This window comes from Saccoglossus kowalevskii, chromosome 14, assembly GCF_978046115.1.
Source record: "Saccoglossus kowalevskii chromosome 14, keSacKowa6.1, whole genome shotgun sequence".
NCBI lineage: Eukaryota > Metazoa > Hemichordata > Enteropneusta > Harrimaniidae > Saccoglossus > Saccoglossus kowalevskii.
Window position 1 is genome coordinate 9,222,021 of NC_140654.1, and position 22,043 is coordinate 9,244,063.

At 35.9% G+C, this 22,043-nt stretch overlaps 2 protein-coding genes across 2 annotated transcripts in view; one reads left to right on the forward strand and one right to left on the reverse strand.

The window, feature by feature from the left end:
* The window catches only part of LOC102804562 (tudor domain-containing protein 7-like), a 66,134-nt gene extending 63,942 nt beyond the window's left edge, over positions 1–2,192 (forward strand). Inside the window, exons 27-28 of the mRNA XM_085507456.1 lie at positions 647–872; positions 1,618–2,192. Of these exons, the coding sequence (XP_085363582.1) occupies positions 647–872; positions 1,618–1,853 (462 nt within the window). The 3' untranslated portion in view covers positions 1,854–2,192. The remainder of the gene's footprint in view (positions 1–646; positions 873–1,617) is intronic.
* On the reverse strand, positions 2,182–21,269 carry LOC100366621 (chitinase domain-containing protein 1-like). Its single transcript, XM_085507877.1, has 12 exons — positions 20,920–21,269; positions 19,583–19,738; positions 17,403–17,535; positions 16,137–16,184; positions 13,595–13,701; positions 12,488–12,549; positions 10,733–10,825; positions 10,120–10,218; positions 8,335–8,487; positions 7,900–7,977; positions 7,001–7,034; positions 2,182–2,752 (listed from the first exon to the last, which is right to left on the reverse strand). The coding sequence occupies exons 1-12, from the start codon at positions 21,022–21,024 to the stop codon at positions 2,654–2,656; spliced, it is 1,167 nt and encodes a 388-aa protein (XP_085364003.1). The 5' UTR covers positions 21,025–21,269; the 3' UTR covers positions 2,182–2,653.
* Between the last annotated feature and the right edge of the window lie 774 nt (positions 21,270–22,043).

The window sequence follows — 22,043 nt, forward strand, 5'->3', positions numbered from 1 at the left end:
AGTTTCCTCAACCGGAGTGCATTGTCACCTTTCTTGATTGGCCACTGCGTTTCAATACTTTATGCTTGGCAGTATACACTACACCACATTATTACTCTCATGGAGACAGGAACTTGAATGCACAATGACTTGTATGTGTAGATACTGATTGTATGCATTTGATCTTTGATGAACAAAAGATTCAGTTAACGAGGGGTGGAGCGGAGCGGAGCTATGTCACAGGATGTTCTATGTTGCTAAGATGTGCACCACTTCACTATGTATTTCTATGGGCTCTTTGCGGGTTGCCATGGAGCACAAAAACAACTGTGAGACAATTCTGAACAACCAATTGGTATATGTTCCATATGGAGCGATAGTCTTGTTACACTGTTCAGGAGAGTCTCAACAACGAGTCCAACACAGTTATTGAATCACTGATTTTGGTTGCGTGGAAATGAAATTGCTCGGATGTTCACTCTCGAGAATACACTGGAAAACTGAAACTTGCGCTTGTGCACAGAAGGTAGTTTAATATACAATTTTCACCATTTTTGCTGGACATTGACGGTTTCCTGTAACCAACAGTTTAATTGCAATCATCACTTTCACATAAGAAAAGTGTGTATCCAGTTTAAATCAATCAAATTTATTGTTTCTGTTTCAGGAATGTACGTGCCCCAAAATAAAGGAGGGTGGAGTTTACGCAGCATTATATGAGGATGATGGTCTCTGGTACCGAGTACAGGTGAAACATGTGTTAAATGACTGCCTAGTTGCAATATACATGCTGGATCTTGGACACTATGATGCAGTAACCAAAGATAATATGCAACCTTTGATTTCAGAATTCAGGAAACTACCATTCCAAGCAATAACAGCATGTCTTGCAGGTGTGTATCATGTAGTCATATCACAGCATATTACAGAAGCACCAATGCCATCACCTCTCCACGTTACATTGCCCTCTCTTCTCTACTTGCACCACTACTACCACCAATGCCATCTCTTCTCTACTTTCACCACCAATGCCCTCTCTCCTCTACCACCACCAATGCCCTCTCTCCTCTACCACCACCAATGCCCTCTCTCCTCTACCACCACCAATGCCCTCTCTCCTCTACCACCACCAATGCCCTCTCTCCTCTACCACCACCAATGCCCTCTCTCCTCTACCACCACCAATGCCCTCTCTCCTCTACCACCACCAATGCCCTCTCTCCTCTACCACCACCAATGCCCTCTCTCCTCTACCACCACCAATGCCATCTCTTCTCTACTTGCACTACCACCACCACCACCTCTTCTCTACCACCAATAATGCCATCTCTATGCGGTCCAACCATAAATAATTACATCTCTACTCTACTTTCACTACCACCATCATCTCATCTCTTCTCCACTTTTCTCTACTTTCACTACCACCACCAATTTAGCCATCTCTCACCTACCACGCCAACGTTAATATTAGCACTACTTACCAATATGACCAGCATCAACACTATAAAAGCCAAGCCCACTTTTTGAATTGTTGGATGTAGGACAATATTTTTCACTAAGTTAGAAATTTCAAGGATTTTTTTTTTTGAATGAAACTTGATAACATATTAATAACTGCAATGTTTAATTTATTCATAGGTGTGAAGCCACCTGGAAACCACACAAATTTTTCTGATCAAGCAACAAACCGTTTCTTTGAACTAGCCTATCGCAAGGAATATGTTGCGCATATAGTTAACAAGATAGCAGTATCCCAGCGGGAAATGAAGTTGGAGGTGGTCTTGATTGACACCTCACAGGAAAATGTTGATATCTATATTCATAGTCTACTCATTGAAGAAGGACATGCTGTTGGTACTTCCGAAAAGAGGTGACGTATTCACCGAAGTGATACAGTTGAACCAAATCACCGCTTGCCTTACTTTGAAAACATAACGCCCCATTTTCAGCTATTGATGTTTATGTTGAAAGCCTCTGATCAAATAAGTCAATTCAGAAATACAGTACATATATGACCTCTTGTCATGTGCACGTTCATTTGATACTAACTTATTTATTATTTTTTGTATGCTTCTGTATTTCTAGATTTGTCATGTTAAAGGCTGTATTTTATAGACTTGACTAAATGTTAAGTTGTCACATGTTTTTGAAAAAAAGTATGTTGAACTTTATATATCTTGCATGAAATAAAAAAAACTAAACTTTTATTAGAACTTTAAGATTTATTGCCATTTGTGAATGCATAGATTGAGTTTTAAAGCTGGTACATATTTAGACCACTTTCCGTTCACTGCGTGAAATCGAGCAAACAAAGGTCATAGCGTTGTAGTGGGATTCGACAAACCCGAAAATATTTTGGGGGGGCATTTCCATGCTTAATAATGTGCTGTGCAATTTTGATTAAGTGAGGGTATTCAAAATCAAATCGTTTGATTTTTGTGGAAGGCGAGACCTCGCAGTTGAACAGAAAATCACCTATTGTACAATGTCATGTTTTACGGGAAGGATATAATGTGCTCGTTTCTGTAGTACTTTGCATTACCGGTATGTATAATCTATGGGGGGGGGGGTCGTACCCTGTAGCAATGAATAAAACAATTGTGCAGGATGCAACTTTATCAAGTGCCCTTAATTTTTTGTTCTGCAAGATCATATCCCATCCATTTATCAAAGTCTACAGCAGATCATAGAAATAGTCCAATCCTTGACCGATTTCCCATATAGATAATCCTGTGCCAAGCTCCTTTGCTAGGTCCACTCTCATCTTAATAGACTGAAACAAGTGAAAAGAAATCATATTAACACTTGGCTGCCCATGATATTGTTTTAGGGACTCCTACATTCAATAGAGGGGTTAGCTTCTTTCAGAACCTGTCATACAAGGGATTTTATTAATCTGAAAAACCTGTTTCTTTATTAAGTTTATTTGATGCTCACTGTTTGGGAGGTTTTTTCTGCATTGCCATGACAACCAGACTAAATCAAAGAAAGCCTGAAATTAATTGTACTTGAGATATTGATGGAAAAGCTGAAAACTATTTATGCAAATCAGGTAACTAATAAGAACAGATTTGAGTGTAAAACTGAATAAGACCCGCGCAATGTAATATCTATGTACCAAGTTTCATTAAAATGTGATTAAAACCAAAAAAAAATATGAATTATGTTAGAGAATTAATAAGCCTGTTTATTGTCCTAGAACATTTATGTTTCAAATGTGATGATCAGTACTTGAGATATCAGTGTTAATAAGCATATAATTAATTACCAAAAACTAACTGGGTCTCTGCATAGTCCTAGGTTCATGGAAATGTGATGAGGTTTGATTAAAATCCAATGAGTGGTTGTTTAGATATCAGTGGAACAGCAAAAAAAGTAATTATTTACCCTAAAACTAATCAGGTCTATAATGTTGCATGTCTCATTGAAATGTGATGATTAGTATTTGAGATATCAAGCGAAAAGCTGAAAATTAACTAATTACGCACAAACTAATCAGGTCTCTGCACAGTCCTTAAGTAACTATGTACCAAGTTTCATTGAAATATGTTGATTAGTATTTGAGATATCAAGCGAAAAGCTGAAAATTAACTAATTACGCACAAACTAATCAGGTCTCTGCACAGTCCTTAAGTAACTATGTACCAAGTTTCATTGAAATGTGTTGATTACTCTTTGAAATATCAAAAGCTGAAAATTAGGTAATTAATATGTACTGATATTACCCTAAAAACTACCAGGTCTGTGCAGTGTCCTATGACGTCTATGTACAAAACTAATCAAATCTGCGCATTGGCCCAGTGCATCTATGTACCAAGTTTCATCAAAAATCAATGTATGGTTTTTGTGATATCAGTGGAACATGCAGACACACTAATTGCAAAGACTCCCATTGTGTGCTTCGCTCACATGACTTGATATATTCAATTCGAACACTTCAGTAAAGTGCAATATTTACTCATCTATAACAATAGAAATCATGTTGGCAACATTAGATGAGGGCAATAAGTTGAACACGGTACCAATTGAGCAAATCTGAGAGAGATCCACCAAGGCTACTGGATTTAAAGTGCCTGTGCAATGCCCAACCACACGCTTCCCATTTTAGATCTGTGCCCCACTGAAGTGAGCATTTATTGATTTTTTTGCTGAAAATGATTACTCGTATCCAAGTAAATTTGAGATGTTTCCCGTGCTGTAGCCACGCCCACCTATTTCCGACTCTCGCCGAAAGTGCGCCACCAAATGCAAAAATATGAGAGGAAGCCATACCCCTGGGCTGTACTTTTATATCACTGTGTCATTCAACGTACGATATACATTTTTTAATCGGCGTTTCTTTTGTCTATTTTATTTTTGAGAGAGCGAATTTTTAGAAGTTGTTTTCACAACAAACTTTTATGATGGTTAAACGTTGTGTTGTGGGCGGTTGCAGTAATGCGTAAGGTCATAGTGTAAGTATTTCCAATCGATCCGAAGGTGCGAAATCGGTGGACGAAAGCCGTGAAAATAACGAGAAAAGGTTGGGATGGACTTCCTCGTAACAGCGTCATATGCAGTGTCCACTTCACCTCAGATTCTCTTTTTTTTTTTGAAAAACTGAGAAACGCCGACAATACCAAACGTTTTCGAAAAAACAGATTCCGGACCAGCCCATGATCACTGAGACAGATTTCAGAAGAAAGAGACGTCGAGTATGTGTTTCAAATGATTTGATTTTTTTGCGATCCTGATTATCGTTTTATAGAGACCACCCGTGTTATGTAAAAAGGTAGCAGTAATTTTGATAATGACACGAAAACGAAGCGTTGGACAAACAGGAAATTACGCAGCCCTCAGGCTGTTTTCATTTTCGCAGACTAAAAGTGTCTGAATTGTTCGGTTATTGGTGTTGAATGTCGAATTCACACCTTTGTTACCTTTACTTGCAGCTTGATCGGCGTAATAATTTACGGAATAAGAATCCGGGCTTGAGTTGTCAATGTATTTTTTTTAATATGATGTCATAATCATGAAAATCACGCTAAATCCACTCTGAATTTGTCTGTATGTGAGTCGCTCTCAATAATTTTTGTTATCCAATTAAAGGCCGCCATTCACGCACTTGTCCCCCTCATGACCCAACGCGTTCACCCATTACAAGGCGGCAGTCATTTATTCAGTAACTGTGTTTTGTCGTTTTTTAAAAATTATTTCTCAATTTTATAAATCAATAGTGTCTAGTAACCTGCTAAATAACAAGACAATTCAGCCGTCAAATTTGATTTTGTCCAATGCCGGAGTCCAGCGACAGTGTACAAACGTGCTCCGGTGACTAGCGACACCAGACCGGACATATTTCGCATCTGACTCAACCCCATGCAACAAACTTGATACTATGTGTTCAGTATGGTCCATTCTTCCTCGACGAACAAGTACATAAGTGACAATTTAGTCAAAGACGAGAAAACAGCACAAGAAATTTGCCTTATTTACACATATCGGCAATGCAAGCTGCCCAGGGACTTCCCCTTCTGACGTCACAAGGGGAATTTCTGTATGCAAATGAGAAGCTAATGAGGAGCCTCGTTTTAAAATACACAAACTTTTCCTGTCCTTGTCCTTCGACAATGTCGGCACATTCGTAGGACTGTCACCCCCATGGATCGAATGGTATTGTCCTATTGTTAAACGCTAACCAAAATTAGTAAACAACGTGGCGGACTCGACTCGCCGGAATGCCCGGGCGTCGATCATAAAAAGTGTGGATAGCTGCTCGAATTCGCCACCCCAGTTCAAATTATGAGCATAAACGAATATTATACAGTACAAGGATTGCTGCCGCTGCCCCGCGCGTTAGGTATTCCCCCCTGTTCGCCTCCGCGCGTCCCCGGACACTCCCTCGCGTGTCCGGGCGTTAAATAGTAGGACCCGCAAAATATGCATTTCAGCAACAAAAAAACACATTTTCTTGTTTTACTACATATAAAGTTTACTACAAGGTGTAGTTTAGGTACCAATAATTTCCACGAAATATTCACTAAAATTAAAGTTAGACAAAATTAGTACGACAGATATTCACCAAAAAAATATCTAATCAAAGGAATTTGGCACATAGTTCTCAAAGCAAGCAACATTATGGCCAAAATTAGATATTGCGCAAAGTTTTGTATGACATGGGCTCTATAGCAGTGAATGTTACAGAAAAAATCAGGCTGATATACAATTCAAAAAAAAAAAATTTGTTAGCTCATTTGCATAATATTTTGCACATGACTGACTAATTCGTTGGGCTTAAAATTGCCCAAAAACAGTGTATTTCACAGCAAATGTGAAAACATTCATATCAACACGATACAAGCTATAACAAATTGCTGCTTGGTTGTGTCTTAAGTAAAATTGACTGATACACAAACTGTCATCTCAGTTGCTGCCAGTCGGCTGAGATAGCTCCGCTGTTAGCAATGCACATTAGAAAATGAACAATATGTATAGTATCAAAGCAATGGGACTTGCTGTTTTCAACAAGAATTCAAAAATATCACTTTTTACCAAAAATTACAAAAATATTCACCAAAATTAGAGAATTAAAGATATCATTACAAAATGAACAAATCTGAGAGAGGTCCACATGTAGTACCTATATATGTAATATCAAAGCAATTGGACTTGCGGTTTTCAACAAGAAGTCGAAAATATCACTTTTTACCAAAAATGACAAAAATATTCACCAAAATTAGAGAATTTGAAGATATCATCATGAAATGAACAAACCTAAGAGAGGTCTACCCAAGGTACATATACACGAAGTATCAAAGCATTCAGGCTTTTAGTTTTCAAGAAGAAATCGAAAAAGTAAAACATTGACACGGACGACTGACAATCACTCATATGATAAGCTCTGCTCGACAAAGTCGACAGCGGAGCTAAAAACGTGTACATTCGTACATTCAGAGCATGGAATTCAGTTTTCTGAAATTTAGCCATCTCTGCTTCACATGCAAAATCTATCTGTGGCAGAAAACCTGAAATTCTGACATACCTTTAGGGTTGGGTAGAATACTTGATAACCACCTCTGCAAAAAAATGTACAATCATTCAACGAAAATTTCAAACTAATCACAGTAAATGTTGTATTTGTTTTGGCACACTTGAAGTCTGTTATTTAGTTAAAAAATAGGTGTCTCAATCAAGCAGTTAACATTTTAGTCAACAGCAACAAATATTTTCTGTGATTGAAATAGAAGGCTTGGTTTCAATTTTGTTGGTAATGAAAACTATAGAACAAGTTTTAAATGAAAAAGTACAATAAAATGTGAAAATCAACATTACATCTTCATGCACAAGTTGACCAGATAGAACAAGTTGATAATTCTGTTCGGTGATGCTTAAATTTCCAACACAGAAGTCAAATTATAAACTGTTGGCATTGGTTTTGGTATAAAAACAATGATTTTTTTTTTAAAATGAATGAAACACTGATAACATTTTATAATCAAAACAGTCTTTGTATCGTGCATCAGTGACTACAGCAAACAATGCATACAATAATAATCAATATGGTGACAAAAACCCCAATTTCAATTTATCAAATTAGACCATATCTACAAAACAATGGCAATCCAACCAGAAGTCAGTACAAGCACCCTTTCACCTGTTAATTTGTTTTCTTCATAATGTTTGATTAAAAACTGAAAACAAGGGCAACTTTTGATATATTAATTAAAGCGGGAGGGTGTCACCTGCGCATGTATGGGAATTGAGTCCCAAGCGACGATAACAACACGCGCTAAAAATGCAAAGGTTCATGGGTAGACACTTGTTTGTAAACAATGACACGCTATGGCCACCTGACGCATGCGCATGTGACGACTCCCCCGCTTTAAAGAATATTTCACTAAAATAATGACTGTTGGGTAAAGTGAAAGCAACAATACTTACTTGTATTCAAATGAATGTTCTGCCACAACAGAATCCCATTTCAGTTTTGGTTTGTGTTTTGTTAATAACTCTATATACCTAGACGAATATTAACCACACATGATTACAGTGTTATCTATTGCAGTTAGAAAGTCAAGTATCTGAACTTATTTGTCAAGTGAATAAACAAAACACAATTTAGTATGCTCACCTGCAATCTGATTAAAATCCAATGTAGGTTTGAGGCTCCAATTTTTTTTTTTTTTTTTTTTTATTTAGAGGCGACTGGGACACTATTTTCTAAGAACTGATTAACGGCAAGAGAAACCAAAAAATCAACATATTCAAACTAAAATACAAATAAATATAATATAAAAGGTTATAAAAGAAAAAAAATAATAAGAAAAAAAAATTGGAGTCTCATACCTGCATTGGATTTTAATCAGATTGGCTTACCTGGTACCTAAGACAGCTTCCACATTCATACCTTGGAACATATAACCATAGAAATTAAGTCCAAGTAAAATCTTTTGACGTTTTGGTCCAGATTCTGGTGTTAATGTTTGTACACATGCTTTAACCCAACCAATCGGTGAGTTTGGTCCAGGTCTGTAGAAAACACAACATGAAGTGTAAATAAAGAAAATACTGTAGAATACTTTATTTTCACTGGAATTTATTTTCGCTATTTTCGCTGAAGGGATGATTCCGTGATAATAAAATCCAGCGAATATACTTTTTTTCCTATATTTCACATTAAACTCGTCAAAAATCAGTGAAAATAAATTCCAAGCAAAACTCCCAAAAAGCCTTTTCAGCAAAAATTAATTCCAGCGAAAATAAAGTATTCCACAGTATTAGTCTCTGACAAAAACACATGGCATGTGTATATTAATAGTAGGATGGTAATCATTTAGGACCACATCGCCTTCTTTTTGTCATTTATTTTGGTATCTGAGGAGGCTTTCAGCAGGTGAAGTATTAAATCCACTGAAATAAACTCTTTTCAAACTTCGTTCATCAAATCTGTATCTTGGAGTACCACAATGCACAAAGTAATAGTAGTTTATAAATAAATAAACGCTGCTCGGACTGATAAATATGATTACCAAATATTATCTTCTATATATCACAATGCACAAAGGCTATATCTATTAATACTGATTGCATTTTAACTGAATTGTGTTTTCAAGGTGTAATTCCTATAAACCAATGGAGAACTAGTTTTTATTTATTGAAAGTTATAACGGCAAGGTAACTGGAAAAACTGGAACGTTATTCCTACATCTACTTTTGATGGAGAAGTAGCTGGGAAAACAAACATTAATCCTACCTTTGACAGAGAGGTAACTGGGAAAACAAACATTAATCCTACCTTTGACAGAGAGGTAACTGGGAAAACAAACATTATTCCTACCTTTGACTGAGAGGTAACAGGGAAAACAAACATTAATCCTACCTTTGACAGAGGTAACCAGGAAAACAAACATTATTCCTACCTTTGACAGAGAGATAACTGGGAAAACAAACATTATTCCTACCTTTGACAGAAAGGTAACTGGGAAAACAAACATTATTCCTACCTTTGACAGAGAGGTAACTGTGAAAACAAACATTATTCCTACCTTTGACAGAGGTAACCAGGAAAACAAACATTATTCCTACCTTTGACAGAGAGGTAACTGGGAAAACAAACATTATTCCTATCTTTGACAGAGAGGTAACTGGGAAAACAAACAATATTCCTACTTTTGACAGAGAAGTAACTGGGAAAACAAACATTACTCCTACCTTTGACAGATGAAAACTGGGAAAACAAACATTATTCCTACCTTTGACAGAGAGGTAACTGGGAAAACAAACATTATTCCTACCTTTGACAGAGAGATAACTTGGAAAACAAACATTATTCCTACCTTTGACAGAGAGATAACTGGGAAAACAAACATTATTCCTACCTTTGACAGAGAGGTAACTGGGAAAACAAACATTATTCCTACCTTTGACAGAGAGGTAACTGGGAAAACAAACATTATTCCTACCTTTGACAGAGAGGTAACTGGGAAAACAAACATTACTCCTACTTTTGACAGAGAGATAACTGGGAAAACAAACATTATTCCTACCTTTGACAGAGAGATAACTGGGAAAACAAACATTATTCCTACCTTTGACAGAAAGGTAACTGGGAAAACAAACATTATTCCTACTCTTGACAGAGAGGTAACTGGGAAAACAAACCTTTGAGGCGATGAGAAATCATAAGTCATCATGCTAAATGCATCAACGACAGGATATAGCAGATCAAAATCATCTCTTGTGAACATACCAGCGGAATTACTGAAAGTGAAAACAAGTGGAATTTCAAATTTCTATCGAATGATACAGTTTCATAAGTTGTTCATACAGCAGTCATCATAAAGCAGCATCGGTGTCTGACTCTGCCTACAGTTGAAAATAGTCATTTTGACTGACCGGAGTCTATGGTGGGTATTTGAATGTAGTGAATTTCGGCGGTCCCCCCACCCAACCTCCCCACTCTTTCCGTCGTGTTGGTCTAAGTCCTCGAGGCGGAGAGAAAGGAACCAGAGTGATGGACGGCTACCTGTGGCGCTGCCAGGTGGCCTCGGTCACGTGGGTTCGTGACGTAAGGGGTAAAAGAATCTTGAGGTCATGGGGCTTCCCCTGACCTGGATTCTATCTCTCCGTCACCGGCAGAATCGCTGATTAATGCCTACAGTTCAAAATAGTCATTTTGACTGACTGGAGTCTATGGTGGGTAATTGAACGTAGTGAATGTGTCTGTGTCAACAAAACTATAGTTTGAGTGTGTGGTCTTTAAGTAAATACTTACCCTTGAGTAACTGGTGGTGCAATAACTAAAATAAATTTCATATTTTCTTCATGCAGGGCATCTGCCATATCAGCAATCAGATGGATAGCATCTCTGTTAAATAAATAAAACACATCTAAATATCAAGATTCTCAGTGAACTGAACAATTTTTTCAAGATTGCATTTTCAATTCTTATTGGCCTTGGTGAATTGTTTTTTTATTCAGACTGTACAACATGGCCATGATCAAGGATTTATAAAAACTATTACATAAACTAAAATATTAAAGAGCGGTGGTCGCTGCACCACCCATGCACAAAATATGGGTCTCATATAAACAAAGATGGCGACAGACCAACAAGTACACAAAACACATTATTGAGCATGGAAATACTTTTGCATTTGATAAATCCCATGTATATATTCAAACACCATTAATATTAGGACCTTTGTTTGTCTGTGTTTTCGTATGATTTCACACAAAACAAGAAATTTTGAAATGAACGAAAAAGTTTTTGAACTGTGATTATTAAAGACATTTATCAAAAGTTACTAAAAAAAGCACGCTACTATAACAACCTATCTATTATCTGAAAGTTTAGATATAACACAGTCCTGCTATCCCTATTTTGAATGCACTTATTGTTTAAGGTGTCAATAAACTGAATTAGTGGGACAATGCTCGTAATGGCAATTCACGAAGTGTGGTCACTTTTTTGGCTATCCTCGGGGGCGGAGCTACGTCACGGACGTTCTACGTTGCTAAGACGCGCACCACTGTACCACGTATTTCTATGGGCTTTGTGCGCGCTGCTGTGGAACGCCGGTGGAGCCGGTGAAAACTCGAGAAAACAACACAAACTCAACTTTGAAGTAATCCTGAACAACCAAATTCATATATGCTACACACGTAGGGCTAATCTTGTTACACTGTTCAGGGGACTCTGAACAACCATCGCAAAGTACTGTTTTCTCCAAGTTTTTGGTCTTTGTTTTCACCGCGAGGGTTGCCAGGCGGTAGAAAATGCCCGGATGTCCGCCCTCGAGGATACGACCACAGTGATTTGGTCAAGATTTTTATATTTTTGGCAAGAATGAAACCCATTTTATGACTAAGTTTCAGGTATTTGACATTTCGACAGTACCTATCACTATTCTGCGTTATATTTCTCCCTGTGGAACTATGATTTATTTCGTTCCAATACGTTGTGATTAAAAAAACTGCAATGTTTCATTTTGGAAAGTTCAAAGAGTGTTAAAATTAGTCAGCTGGTTGAACATATATTTTTTAAGAATTTGTTGCAACAAATGTCTGCATTCAAAGATACTAAAAGTGTCTTAATGATGGCAAAATAATTTTGTTTTGCATATTGTTTAACGGGGAGAGAGTTTACCAATATTTATGTTGATTATACTTCAAATAACAAGAAGTTGGAATAGTAAAGAAGGAACAACAGCAAAACTGGCTGTCAGGTATGGTCGTCCTGAACATTGGTACAGCATATGCCCTACTGTATTTGTCTATGTGTAAGCTTTCAGGTGATATATAGTTTGTTATACTAATACGCTTAATAACTTTTAGAGTACACGTTTTACTGTTGCTGCCTTAAAAACAAAAGAATAAATAGCATATCTTGGTAGAGATCTCGTATTTTTATATTTACATGTATAGACTATAGAGGGCGCATTATGAGCAGGATGAGGTTTTGTAAGAACACAAACATTAAAAGTTGAATTGGGTACCACAGAATAAAAATATTGCCCCCAGTACTTACTCCTTTTTCTGTCCCTGCATTTGGCTGAGAATTTCTAAAACAACTCCATCAAATTTTTCTTTCTACATTCATGAAAAGAGTGATATGAAACAATTATTGACAAGCCCTATGAGAAATTTACTATAAACAAATTAACTTTTCACTGGGTTTTAATTTCACTACTTTTGCTATGAAAATGAAACCATGATACTTAGTCCTCCCTTTAATGCTTGCACCAACATTAGAGCCCCTACCCCTCTATTTTTTTTTCAGTCCCCTTAAAGCAGATACAGAGACTAGATATTATTTGGTCAATCGCATAATTTTGAAGATTCTGAGGAATATAGTAGCGTTTGGGTTGGCTTTGCTGTGATTGCACGTGATTTCAACATACCACCTGTGTTTTGAAATCACATACACTAAACCATTCTGTGAAACAGCTGACAATGCTGCAAACGAGCGAGGCGATTAGTTGACTGAGTGGCTGACTACTGTGAAATCTGTATTAAAGGCCGCATCCCTAATAGAAGTCGCACCCATTCTTTTTTGAACAATTGAGAACCAAAAATTCTTCATTTTTCATACGTGTAGTTGCTCTAATATAAGCTACATCCTCTCTATTCATTGTACCATTTTAATAGAAGCCACGGTTTGTAATAAAGATTTTCAGAGAGGCTGTGCCCAAAGTAATACTTCGAACCATGCTTTTTCACAAGATCAAAATTTATTTATAGGGAAACTGAAATATTTAAATTAAAGTAATCTGAGACGAATTCAAATTTTGCACTACAAAGCATGTTACAACACATATATGCAATTCATTATGGGAGAGAACTTCTCATTGAATATAATGTAAAACTATAATCAACGGGAAACTCAGTAAATTAATTTTGCATGATGTCATATACATTGCATATCAATAATAATATACAACTTTTTCATCCCATGTCATGGAGCAACATTTTTGTTTCCATTTTTGATATCATACACATAATGAAATAACGATGAAATGAAGAAAGCTGGATCTCCTCACAGTTTCTATAGTGACCAAAAAACAATGTCAAATGTCACAAAAGGAGATCATCTTGAGTACTTTCTTTCTATATCTGCTGTAATCTAAGTTCTTACTTTATGAAACTCCACAACAGTTTTGGCAAGTTTTTGCATATTATCTTCTTTTGAAAATAGTCCTTTGTAATCTTGTTGACTCCATCCATCAAACAGTAACCTAGGCACTGAAAAAGAACAAATAAATTAGGCCAGAAATTTGTTTTCTAAAACTAAAGTACATGAACCAGTAACTCTATTTTGTCTGTAGTAGACATTGAAATGTTGCAAAAAGTTCCAATATTTTGATCCAAAATTAAGATTGAATTCAGTGCACATCCCAGAAAATTCACCCCATTTTGCATGGGAATAAATGTGCTGCTCAAAAGATAAAAGAAACATTGTTCGATAATGTATGGCATTTTGGAATGAAACAGTAATCATAATTTTGACAGTTAAAAATGTTCACATTAAAGAAAATTACAAAATGACAGACAGGTGCATAGGAATCAACCATTTAAAAAACATAGGGAGTGACTGGAAGATTTGTTAAAAAAAATTGCAAGGTAGAATTTACAAAATAACACTGCATACAAGGTGTTGAAGGTAAAATGTTGGCACATTGAAGAAAAAATGCAAATATACGAATAAGACGCCACAAATAAATACTGCAGTGGTCAAACTCTTCCAGTCAACTACGATGTTTCAAACGGTCAACCCGATAGTCAGATTGCCATTTTAAATGTGCACTGCTAGTAAAAGATTCTAATTCTAACAGCACAGAAAGAGCTAAATAATTCTAATCCTAAAACAAGTGGGAAAAATGTTGGATCATGTGAAAAATAACAAATACATCATGTTATTCAACATGTATAGAGAGAAAATATCTCATGAGTGACTCTACAATATCAGATTCATTTGTGTCAATAACAAACAATGCTGATGACAAGTAAATATCCAATACTAGTAACTCATATCAAACAATAGGTCAGAAATGTGTTTCCGCCATGTTGGATTTTACAAAAGACCATGGATTGGAAAATTGAACTATAGAGGGCGTCTGCCAATCAAACAATTACATGTACAATGTTCTATTAAATTCCATTATTTAATTTTAATGCTTCCAGTGTTATTGATAGAACTGACAGGTACAAAGAACTTATTTTGGTGACTATGTTCACTCACCGATTGAGAGTATTTTGAAATGTAAACGATATATGCAGATATTTACAACTCTGCAAGCAATTACTTTTAACATCCTAAGCTTCCTGACAATGATTTAAATTACAAACCATACTGAAATTAAATTACAAGAATCCAGAAAAGTACCTGAGGATGTTGGGGAAGATAGAGAATTAGTAAGAATCAAAATATGTATATTATTATCTGCGATAAATATTTACAATATCAAACTTCCCCATTAGTATTAACTACATACATTGCATATATGTTCACCATATATAAACTTTTATGTGGGACGTTTTGTTGAAATATTTTTATTATTGTTGCAGCCATTGTAATATAATGGTAAACCGGTCACTGGTAGCCTTGTGGTAGACCCAGGTTCAAATCCTACCTTAGGCTGAACCTCAAAAAGGTCGACCCCTACCCTGGGTGAGTGTGCCACAGACTCAATGGGAAGGCCAATTCCACTGGCCGAGATTCATTCACTAACGAATGCGACTTTGGGGAAACCTTGGTTAAAGTCCGCAGCTGTTTGTGTTCGACCGAGCCTGGTTGATGCCAGGATAGCGCATTAAAATTGCCATTTGATAGGGAGATAGCCACACAGCCCTGTCATGTAGTCCCAAACATGAATATGACTTCTGTGGCAAAAATGCACTATGTGTCAGCACTTGCACTTGCAATTTGCACATACAAAAAAAAGTCAGGAGAGACAACAGTGACATTCAATATCCGGAACCTAGCACAAAAAACTTTAAAAAAAACACAAATATAATGGTAAACCTCTCTAATTTCATGAATCAAAGTAAATTGTGTAATTTTGTTGCAATGAAAGTTTTCAGGATCCTATAAAACAGAACGTCAATCAGTGACTTTCGCAAAATTTTATCTTCACAAATGACAAAAAAAACGCAAAAATTCCTCGCAGCGATAATTAAGTAATTGACAGTATGCTAGATTAGTAAATAGTTTCTAATTCCATGTTTTGCTAAACATATATTCAAGGTAGAAGCCTACTCATTATTTTTGACACATTGGTCATAAAAAAACGCAAAAATTCCTCACAGCGATAATTAAGTAGTTGACAGTATGCTAGATTAGTAAATAGTTTCTAATTCCATGTTTTGCTAAACATATATTCAAGGTAGAAGCCTACTCATTATTTTTGACACATTGGTCATAAATCGCATGACAATATTCATTAGTTTATTAAGTACAATCATGAAGGTAATGTCTCATGGTACAGGCTAGATTTTTGCATAATATCTCTGCCATAGGAACCTGTGGTAAAAGGCTGGTGACCCCTAACCTATTTTAGGTCAATATCCTTATATTGCCTTGGAGTATAATTTATTGCAAAATGAATAAATTCTGGGTTTTATAATTTATGAGTAGGCTTCAACCTTAAATAGAAATAGACATGAATTACTTGACTTACAAATTTTAACTTTTCGTTCCCCTTTCTTTTTGACATCAGCTACCCAGCCTGAAAAGAAACGAGGACATAAATGTCACATCATCTTTGAACTTCGTGGCCTCGGATATCATAAATATCTAAGTGGGCATGCTTTATACTTTACATTATTAAATGTACTATTATTACTATTATTATTACAGAGGTACATTACTTGGGGTTTACAACTACGGTGACATGATACCAAGATCCCGTTTCAATTTCGCTCTCGCATAAGCGTTCCAACTCAGAAAAATGCGAATGCGCATGCCCGAGGTAACTAGGATACTGGGATGTCCAGGTGGATCAAAATAGCTGCTCACGATATGACGGATTACGATAACTATATTTTCTGTACATTTACGATGTATTACATTTTTTCACTATGAATGTGGTTATACATGTTTTATTATTTTATTACAAACTGCCTATGTCATGTCAGAAGGTCGTAACATCAGTCTCGCTATCTACGAGATGAGACTTGAATGGGATCTTGGCATGATGTCACCATACAGTACTATGCGCGTTGCAAACCCCAAGTAATGTACCTCTGTTATTATTATTATTATTATTATTATATAGAACTTATCATATGCACATTCTCCTAAAATGAGATCTATATATATATATATATCACATATTTGTAATACATAAACTCTGTCAATAACAATCACAAGTATTATAAGAAAGAAAAACAGAATTAGAAACTAGTAAAATTTAATCTGAAAAATGGTGGATTGAGAAAGGAATGCAATTCTATAAGTGAGGATTGGGAAATTGGATTGCATGTTCACCATAACAACGCTGAATTAGTACGAAGTGAGAACTGTTTCAATGATACAGGGCAGCACAATAGACCATTTTCCGTACACTGCGAGAATCACGCGTTATGCGTGAAATCGAATGTAAAAACAGGACAAACAAAGGTCATAGTGTCGTAGTCGCGTCAAACATCGCGTGGGATTCGACAAACGCGAAAGTATTTCGGGGACATTTCCATGCTTAATAATGTGCTGTTCACATTTGATGATAGGCAATTTTGATGAAGTAAGGGTATTCGGAAGCAATATTCCTCTGTCGAAGATCGGCCGGTCAATGTAAGCTGCGAAATAAATAAATTCTAGTTCAAAATCAAATCGTTCAATTTTTGCGGCAGACGTTCGACGCGTGTCTTTCATGCATCTCGCGAGATCTCGCAATTGTTCGGAAAATCACCTATTAAATCATCCTCCCTGGTACAACTGTACTAACCTTGATCAATATCATGTCCACCTTGAATGAAATATCCACCACCTGGTTTTGCTTTTATTTGCAGCCATACAGGAGAAATATAGCTGAATTTATTACCAAAGATTTTAGCAACATCGTAACCATGGTTATTCCACTAAAAAAATCAAGTGAAACATATTTTCAATAAATTTAAGAAGAGGTGAAATATAATAGATTTGATAGACATGGAAATGGAAAGCATTTAATTCAGACTAATAATCACTACTAGCCTAACACAGTAGTCATTAAATCCAACTAATGAACACTGCTAGCATAGTGATCGCTGATTCAGACTAATGAACACTACTAACACAGTTATCATAAATTCAGACTAATGAACACTGCTAACATACATGTAGTGGTCATTGAATCAGAATATTGAAAACTGCTACCATAGTGATCGCTGATTCAGACTAATGAACACTGCCAATGAACATTACTAACAGTATCAATGATTCAGACTAATGAACACTGCTAGCATAGTGATCACTGAATCAGACTAATGAACACTACTAACACAGTTATCATAGATTCAGACTAATGAACACTACTAACACAGTGATCACTGAATCAGACTAATGAACACTGCTTGCCTAGTGATCACTGAATCAGACTAATGAACACTACTAACACAGTGATCACTGAATCAGACTAATGAACACTACTAACACAGTTATCATTGATTCAGACTAATGAACACTATTAACACAGTTGTCATTGATTCAGACTAATGAACACTGTTAGCATAGTAGTCATTGAATCAGACCAATGAACATTACTAAAACAGTATCATTGATTCAGATTAAAGAACACTGCTAGCACAGTGGTCAATGACTCAGACTAATGAACACTGCTCACATAGAAGTCATTGATTCGGACAGGTGAACATAGCTCACACATTGGTCATTGAATCAGACCAATGTCTTACATTATCACAGCTAATATAGTGGTCACTGGTCTAGGCTAATGACAACTGCTTGCATAGTAGTAGTGAGACTAAGGATTACAGCCAGAGAGACACCAGTGACTTCAATGTCTGAAAATGCCATATGCATAGTCCCTCGATTTCTAATGTTTAAGATACAAAGTTTGCACATGAGCGATCAGAGCATGTCAGAGGTTTGAAAGTCAATTTCTGTTTTATTTTATCAAAACTACTTACACTAGTCTTGCGAAATCGTGAGATTTAAATGAAGGGGGAAATGTGCATGATAGCGAATATTCAAAGTTCATATACAAGAGCAAAAAAAAAATATTTAAAAATAATTGCGCAACACGAATAAATGGCCATTAGCAAGATCCAGTTCCAGAATGACAGAAATGCTTGATTTTGATGAATTTTTAGCTCAAGAATTGTCCATGTTGAAATGACTACAAAATGAATGCATATTCATCCCAGGATGCATAATTCATATCTGAAGTTTGAATGTAATTGGTCCAAGCATGTCAGAGATATTGATGGAGACACATACATGCACACACATGCACGGAGGTCAAACATAAGGTCACAACTAAAAAAAAATAATTGACATGTCTAGACATTATTTAGGTAACGAGTAGTTTAAAGGCATTTTTGTTGTCTCATGAGACAGGTCAAGACAATTCAATCAAAGTTTGTTCAAGATTTATGTAAAAGTCACCTGATATCACAAGATAAATTATTGTCGTCATAGCAATAGCTCAAACCTGCAACCACACTGACACTAAACCAAACTATAATCAATCCAACCAACACAAAGGTTCCCAAACATTTTTCTATTGACTTTTTTTTCATAGTTTCACAGGCTCTACTCTGAGGGCCATTTAGCATTTGACAGAATAACAGACACATAACTGAGACCATAGACCATGGAAAGTGACTGCAGACAGTGCAAATACACAGATGGTTGTTAATTGTTTATTAGATTGTGGGATTATCTGGAGGATTACATGTATAACCCAGGTTAAAACAAAAGAAATGCTATACATGCAGTTGCCTGTCTATCTCTGTCTATGTTGAGAAGCATAATTCAAAAACATAATTTGGATACCCTGATTTTTTTTTTTTACAAATACACACCGAGAATACTTTCATCAAATTTATGTGTCTAAAATGTGTTATCTATGTCCATCCTTAACTGATTTAAAACACAAATAAAATATACCAAATAAAATATACTTACAGGAGTTACATATCCAAGTGTATCTCCTTCAAATTGCTTATCTTCTGTTGTCTTTTCACAATAATTTTGATTTTCTTTGATGATGTCTTTAGTCTTTGCATTCTCCACAACCAGACCTCTTTCTTCAACAGTTTTGTCAGATAATTTTACCGCTGGCTGAAGAATGAATGACGTAAGTGTTCTGTTTGTTCTTGTTTTGCTGTGTCATGATGATCTGATTTTAGTGTTTTTATTATTAGTAATTAGTAGACTTGAACATTATGGAGGCATCAAGGGTCAATGCCCTTTGACATTATTCTTTATGGACTGGATACGGCTTTTGCGGCCCGACGCCATGGGAACGCCAGAGCTTGCGAGGGTGTGTAAGCTATATGACAGAGGGCAGCAAAAGCTGTATACAGCCCATAAAGGTTTTATTATACACCTTATAGGTGTAATTACAATTTATAGTGATGCGTATTGTTTTGATTGATGAATGCTTGGCGTGATACAGGAAATTATTACCCTGCCCTGATGTGAGGGCATACTTCCACAGCGTTACAAGGCTGCGAAATACGAGAGAAAATGATAATCTATTTTTATTACAGTGTAAGGCATAAAGCTAGGCATGTTATAAATGTCTTATAAATATTATTTTTTTATAAATCAAAATGATGGATAACATTCAAATTGACCGATCCAAAAACGATGTACAGTAGTATTAATGAGTTACTATGTAGTTCAACTTCATCCAATTAGCATGCCCTTCATTGGGTAGTCGCAGTTACTAAGGCACATGAAGGAATAATCACACATTATGGATGTAATTCATGTTGGTGACCACCGAACTCGGCCAGATTTCTACTCGGCCAGTGACCGATCACGGCCAGTGACCATGTTTATTTCTTAATTAAGCCAATTGCTATTAAATATTTGAATTTGAGAGAAAGCTGGTGATTGGTATTTGGTCTAGAAAAATATCTTATTGTTGTTAAAAAACAATTGTTAAAAACTAAATTGAGAAACATTTAGCTCCATGATTGGACAAAAGTTGTATAAAAGAAAATGTCTGTACTGTAAGGTCCAACAAATCGAGGATTACAAATAATGACAAATAATCTCTGAAAATTGTTTTCATATTTCGAATCTAGCCAAATAAGAAAACTGGGTTTAGTAATAAGTTATTTTTTTTTTTTTTTAACTATTTTGTAATGTTAATCAAAATACGTCATATCACAGTCACATCAAGGCAGGGGTCACGGTACATGAATCGCCAACGCCCCCTTTCCTTCCCTCGATCCCCAAACAAACAAACCAACCAACCAACCACCAAACCAATACTCGCCAAAGTCACCCACCTTACTTTCCTTCTTCTTCTTGTCTTTACCCGACAACGTTGTTTCAGTAAAATTAGACATAAGCACAAGGGCAATCGCGAAAACCAAAACAACTTTCCTTATCATGTTTGTTGTTGACAAATTTTATATTTCGCAACTTTTTACTAAAGGTCAAATTTAAATAAAGGACAGCCCAGTTATTGTATTCAAACGTTCTAGTGTGAATTCGTTTGCACAGCGACCGAAAACACAATGTGTTTCATTAAACAGCGACCGAAAACTTCAAAATAAAATGAAATGAAAACAATGTTTTCAAGTGTACATGTGTGCAGCCATGTTGGGAGGTTACCCACAATGCCCATGAACCATGACCCAACTTCCTCCGGAAATGGCGGATCGCTTGAAAATAAACTTTTGACTCAAAAGTTATCCTGCCCATGGTTGCCCTTTTTATCAATCGCAACCGTCATATAGATTTGTGTGTAAGAATCTTTCACCTCCATAGTGCAAGTAAATTTTGTACCTTTTTTTTAAAAAAGGAAATGCTCTTTATACCGAATTTAAATTGCACCATCTCTTGTATGGAGTTTATTTTTACTGATTTTTGATGAGTTGAACGTATACAAGAGGAAGTTCTCTCTCATAATGCATTGCATGCACATACATACATTGTCATGGGAACTAAAAAATGCTGCAGAAAACATTTTATTTTGAATGTTTAAATGGTAGATTAGACCCCATGGTAGATTACTTTAAAAGTTTTATGTAATTATTCATATTCCTTTGATGTAAATGGGTTTGTGTAAATAAATAAATGGCACTTGTCTTCATGTACATCACTGCTGTGTGAGCTTTCATTGTTTTATGAAAACACTCTTTTATTCAACATAACATACTAAGAAAAGTCCAGCAAGAGGGGTTAATTGGTTTACTGTAATGTTCAAAATTCTGAAATAAAAATATATGGTCACCAAACCAAAGTTTTCCACAAAACAACTTCGAAAATTGGTCAAAAACAGTTGTTTCCTATGGCAGAAACATTCCATCATATCTTAGAGTATGTTTTCTTGAAAACACATCCTTATTTCCTTGTAGAAACTTTAAATATAAATGATTTGCATGTATGTAAATCATCCAACAACGAT